At 43.2% G+C, this 5,649-nt stretch overlaps 1 protein-coding gene across 1 annotated transcript; it reads right to left on the bottom strand.

Annotated features, from left to right (window-relative positions):
• Positions 1 to 487: 487 nt before the first annotated feature.
• LOC112903482 (dehydrin DHN1-like) lies at positions 488 to 1,509 on the bottom strand. Its single transcript, XM_025972751.1, has 2 exons — positions 1,131 to 1,509; positions 488 to 1,018 (listed from the first exon to the last, which is right to left on the bottom strand). The coding sequence occupies exons 1-2, from the start codon at positions 1,389 to 1,391 to the stop codon at positions 779 to 781; spliced, it is 501 nt and encodes a 166-aa protein (XP_025828536.1). The 5' UTR covers positions 1,392 to 1,509; the 3' UTR covers positions 488 to 778.
• Between the last annotated feature and the right edge of the window lie 4,140 nt (positions 1,510 to 5,649).

The raw sequence follows: 5,649 nt of genomic DNA, 5'->3' as shown, positions 1-5,649 counted from the left end.
TATTCTCAGTTCAAGATCAATGTGTCCCTCGATACCTTTCATAGACATTCATAAGGTAAATGTCAGAACGTGCGTGCATATATTGTGGTGTTCATGTATGTTAGCACATGGATATAGTGGTGTTTACCTACGTTAGCGTTAGCGTTTATATGTATTACGTTAAAAAGGAAAAAGGTTAAGAAAAGAGGTAACTCGAAAAGTTTATCGTGTAGACAATGTGCATCATCGCAATAGTAGTAGAGAACTATGAAGGTTCAAAAGAAATATGCGTCTTATGAATAGATATAAATTAGTGTTTATCCATTGCAAGTATCTGATGACGGCTGGTGATCGAGGACACATCACACTGTACATGTGATGGACATAGCAGCGTGAGAACAGTTCAATTATTTTAATAGCTACGGATGATAAAGTTAACTTAGTCTTGAATTTATGTTCGCTTATTAGAGTAATCTTTTTCTAAATTTCTATAAGCAAGATATTCCAATGACGTACACAAACCACGCATATGTATTCAGAAAAACACAAAGAAGATAGTGTACACAGTACAGTACACACTCCATGTATGACGTTACATACAAACTCACACTGCACACACAGTTGGGAGAACCTCTCGGATCACAACAGTGTCTACACAAATGTGCATGAACCGTCCGCCCCACGCGAGCGGACGCGATCAAGGGACACTTTATTCCTGCTGGGTTCATCTTATTATCTCGGAACGCCGTGACAGATAAGCATGGCATCTCGCGCCGTCGCGCGTACTACGCAGCCGCGTTTAGTGCTGTCCGGGCAGCTTCTCCTTGATCTTGTCCATGATGCCCTTCTTCTCGCCGGTGCCCTCGGTGGTGTAGGTGCCGCCGGTTCCCGTGCCGGTCATGCCGGTGTGTCCCTGCTGCCCGTAGGCGCCGCCGGTGGCCGTGGTGTGCTGGTCGTCCTTGTGGCCTCCGGGCAATTTTTCCTTGATCTTCTCCTTGATGCCCTTCTTCCTCCTCCCGCCCATGCCGTCGTCCTCGGACTACAATAACAAAAGAAAGGATCAAGTTAATAAGCAAGGCCTATGTCGTCGGTCCATACGATTAAGCTGGGAGCAGGTGCTGAGAAAACAAAGGAAGGATGCAAGTGGTTACCGAGCTGGAGCTGGAGCTGCCGGAGCGGTGCAGGACGCCGCCGGTCTTGTGCTCCTCCCTCACAGGCTGGAACTGGCCGCCACCCATGCCGGCGCCGCCGTGCTCCCCCAGCTGGCCCATGCCGCCTGTTCCGGTAGTACCACCGTACCCCATACCGCCGGTCCCAGTTGTGCCGTGCCCGACGCCGCCGACCGGGTTGCCGTACTGGTCGACGCGGCCGGTGGTGCCGTGGCCGTGCTGCCCCTGCTGGCCGTAGTCCATGCTGCACCGGTCGGTGGTTCCTCTCAACAGGTCTGGCTATCTGCTAGCTAGTGTTATGTGGATCGGATGTCTGGTTGTCGTTTGTTCTGCTGATGAAGCTCACTGGTGATGAAGCAGAAGGCCGACGCCGCCATTTATAGGCGGCCGGCGGCGAAAGGATTGGGATCCGGGCGCCACGGCAGGGGGGGTACGTGTGCTTGCATGAGTGGGTTGGGAGGCGGAGGCGAGGAGAACAGCGCGGGACGTGTGCAGGCCGCAGGCGCGTCGGTGGCGCCACGTCTCGGGCTCTTCTGGAAACATGGGGCGTGACGAGTCGTCCCACGCTATAGCAGATAACGATGCATCCGTCCATGTGCATCCCATCACGCGCGGCGCATATATATATATATATATATATATATATATATATACATACATACATACATATATATAATAATTTTATATTCTAAAACTATCAATAAAAATAGCTAAATATTATCCTATATATCGAGTAAATATCCGAATTCGAATCCGAATCCGAGGTATCCGTTGTGACAGTTTCAAGTACTTAGGAGATAGACATATTAAATTCTAGTATATGTTGTGCTTGTTAGGATGAAGTGTGTGTTGCATTGATAAAAGCTTTTAAAACCTAAAATACAAGTTAAAGGGTATTTTTGTAATTATGGAAAAATTAATGTTGTTTTGCTAAATGTGTTTCAAGGTAGGGCAACTTCAAATTATATGAAGGTTAGTTTTGTAAAGGCAAGAATTTACTTTTAAACCACTGTAAAAAGAAGAATCACCATAAGGATTCAATTGGAATGTGATTTTTAAATAGGTTTTATGTAAAAATTGATAGTTTGACGGATTTCGAATTAGTTTCAATACCCTAACTCTTTGGAAGCTGACCCTTAAAGCAAAGTTGTAGATCTTTTTAAACTCTACACTTTTGCTTTTGGGCGTATTCTCATTTGGGCTATGGTTTGAAAGAAAAATTTACTTTACAGTGCACCCTTGCTCTTTTGGAAAATTATAGAGAAGTCCTCGTTGTCTTCCTCTCTCCCCTCCCTCTCTGTTTCTCTGCTCCACCGCCCCCCGCCCCTCGCCTGCGAGCTCTCACACTGCTAGCTGCCCCTCGCCGCTTTAACCTCACCACCTGGCCCTCCAACTCACCCGCGCCGGCAGTCCAGTTCACCGCCGCCGCTCCGCCCCCTCTCGGCCCTCACCGAGCTCACCATCAGCACTACATCTACGCGTGGAAGCTTTCTAGCCACTTCTTCGCCGCCTTCCTAACACTCCGGCCGCCGGAACGCCGCCGCCGCCTCGGGACCTCGCCGCACCGGCTCAGTTCTCCGTCGAACCGCCGTCTCCGCACCTCCCTTCATCGATTCCGGCCACCCCGGAGCCCGCCGTGAGCTCCTGAACATTTTCCCCCACTTTCCCCTCGCCGCCGGTGGTCCTCCTCACCGGAATTTGATCGCCGCTGTGATGTCCCTCGGTTCAAACCGGCCAGGGACCCAATTGCAAGCTTTCATTTCTTTCTAGGGTCTTCTCTGCAAAATATCAGTACCCCCCTCAATTCAAATCAGCCAACTTTGAAAATCTGTAGAAATTCATAGAAAAATCTAAAAATTGTCAAACCAGTTCTGTTATACTCTAGAAGTCCAGTTATACAACTTTGGTTACTAAAGTTTAGTTTGAAACTTAATGCTTTAAGCGTTATTTTAAAATTTAACAAAAGGGAATCTTGTATGTATCTCTTGCATGCTAGCTTTATTTCATGGGATTTTTGGTATGCGACTTGTATGTGATATGAGTGAACTTGTGTGCAAATTTCATCACCAGCACTGTACTCTAACTTGAACCAATTTAAATTTGTGCAAAGTAGGTTTGAAATAAAGTAAATTTTATTCAATCATGCTACTGATGCTTTTATACTTAGGTCTTTTACCATATGATGTTCTAATGTTGAGTAATGCATAGTAAATTTTGAATAATTTTATAGCACTGTTTTGCCTTAGGATTTGTTTTAAACTTAAAATTTGAATTTAATTCAAATAACTTAGTTTCTGTTTTCAAAAATTTATGAAAAATTTATAAGAAGCTCATCTGATAGAGGTGTACATGCTTATAAAAATTCAAGGCCAGAACCTCTGTAGTTTTCAAACTAAAAATAAAACTTGTTATCTTAGGTTTGAATTTGTGCATTTTTATACTTCTATTCTGTTAGGTTTAAAAATATGAAAAATTAACAGAAGTCTTGTAATAGCTTCAAGTATGTGTAATTAAATTCCTAACCTCATTACTCCTATGCTTGAAGCTATAGAAATTAATTATGATGCTAGTAGAGCTAATTGGTTTAATATACCATAAGTAGGTTGAAATTCTTGGGAATCCAATCCTTGTTTTGCGATGCTTTGACTATGAATTGTTGGATTGCAACTTTATCATGAAGTAAAGTTATTAACTTAATAATCACTTAATTCAAATAGGACCGGCAGAAGCGAGTGATTTTCTGTCACTCGCGCGATATAGGAGTTGGTTGTTTACTATTTTGCAATCATTATAAGGATCATGGACTGGATTATGTGCAGCACCATGAATTGAAATGGTACTCGTCTGTGTTGGTTTAAGTTTGATAAGGTCACAGTGTGTGGTAGTGGTGGTCAAGTGTTTGAAAGTGCTAGCCACATACCGTAAATATGGTACGCGGTAAGCCTATTACCTGATTGGCCCGGCTAGTGGACTTACCCCACCACTCGAATTTTGGTCTTGTTGCGCACACGCACCAATGTGTGGGAATATGTTCTGCATAGCAGATAGGAGTACGGTCATACAGTCGCATTGTAGACGTATGTCCTGCACATTGGATGTGCGTATGGTCCTGCAGTCGCTTGTGGTGGCCCTGATCCACGCCCCGAAATAAGATGGGAACGGTTGCCTGGGAAGGAAAGTTTCCGAGCGTGTGAGTTAGGATCCCTTGTAAGGTTATGAAATTCGATTCAGAATCGTCCATTTCTCACAGAGATTGAGACTGCTTGATCTTTCTGCCACATAGAGTAACAAGAGCAACAGTTGATGGAATAATAATATTGATGAATGTTTTAATACCTACCTTTCTTGACTAGTATAGATGCTTACCTAGAATGATTAAAAGAAACTAGAATCTGAAAGCTAAAATATGAAAGTGAAGATATACTCTTTGTTGCTTTTCAGCAAAAGAAAAACTCGAGCCGTTACAACCTATCATGGTCTAGTTATGGGCTAAATATACCCAATATCGGGTAAGCCTTGCTGAGTATTAGTATACTCAGCCTTGCTAGTAATATGGTTTTCAGGTATGCCATTCGAGGACTCTGTGGCTAGTTCTCCATGGCCCTGTTCTGCTCCGCTTGGCTGGTCTGTGGAATGGGATCCGTCCTCGGCCAATAGTGACCCATCGGAATGACGCCATGCTTTGGGCTAAGTATGGTGCCTACCGCTGCGATGTATGTAGTCGCGTTGTTTTATCTTTTCCGCTGCCCCTCAATGACAGTTAAAACCTGAAGTTTTCAAACAATGCCTGTATAAATTTGTATTAGTTAGGACAAAACAAACCTCTGTGTAATAATGTTTAATTATCCTGTGGTGTAAAAGTTGCGAGCTGTTGTAAGTTTGGACTTGCCTTCGTGTGAGATAAACCTACGTCGATCCTGTGTAACCGTGGTTGAATCGGGCGGTGACCCGACAGACCAAAAAGTTGTTCCATTTGAAGTGCGATGAGATCTTATCACCTGTATAGCGATGGTCTACGCACTTGAACCGGAATAATTCAGACGGTTCTGCCATATCCGTTTTGCATTCGTATTCGAGAACATCTGAATTCGTATCCGTATTCGAGTTAAGATGTGGTAAAATGTACTATCCGAATCCAATTCTGTGACATTTAGGTATTAGGATTATAAACACACTAAATATTAGTATAAAGTGTGCATGATTGATCTTGTTATGTGTGCTCAAATTTAAATGCAAAAGGGAAAAGGGACATAAATGTAATTCTGAAAAATATAGGTCCTTTAGTGTTAAATGTGAGAGAATGGGAGGTAAAATCAAATCATATGAAGGTTGTTTGGTAAAAGTCAAGAACTTGCTTTTAAATCGCAAATATAAGTGAAACTACCCCTAGGATGTAAGTGTAGTGTAGTTTTTAAATAGGATTTAATTAAAGTTTAAAAATTTGCCAAGTTTTATGTTAGTTTCAAATTCTTAGCTCTTTTGCAATTGAACCTTAAAGCAA

This window comes from Panicum hallii, chromosome 8, assembly GCF_002211085.1.
Source record: "Panicum hallii strain FIL2 chromosome 8, PHallii_v3.1, whole genome shotgun sequence".
NCBI lineage: Eukaryota > Viridiplantae > Streptophyta > Magnoliopsida > Poales > Poaceae > Panicum > Panicum hallii.
Note: the sequence above shows the minus strand (reverse complement) of the source record. Positions and strands in the feature narration are given on the sequence as shown.

Excerpts from the sequence above, each read along its gene's own strand:
- LOC112903482 (XM_025972751.1), bottom strand. The coding sequence starts at position 1,391 with ATGGACTACGGCCAGCAGGGGCAGCACGGCCACGGCACCACCGGCCGC. Across the intron at positions 1,019-1,130 it reads GCAGCTCCAGCTCCAGCTCG|TCCGAGGACGACGGCATGGG; the intron begins GTAACCACTTGC and ends TTGTTATTGTAG.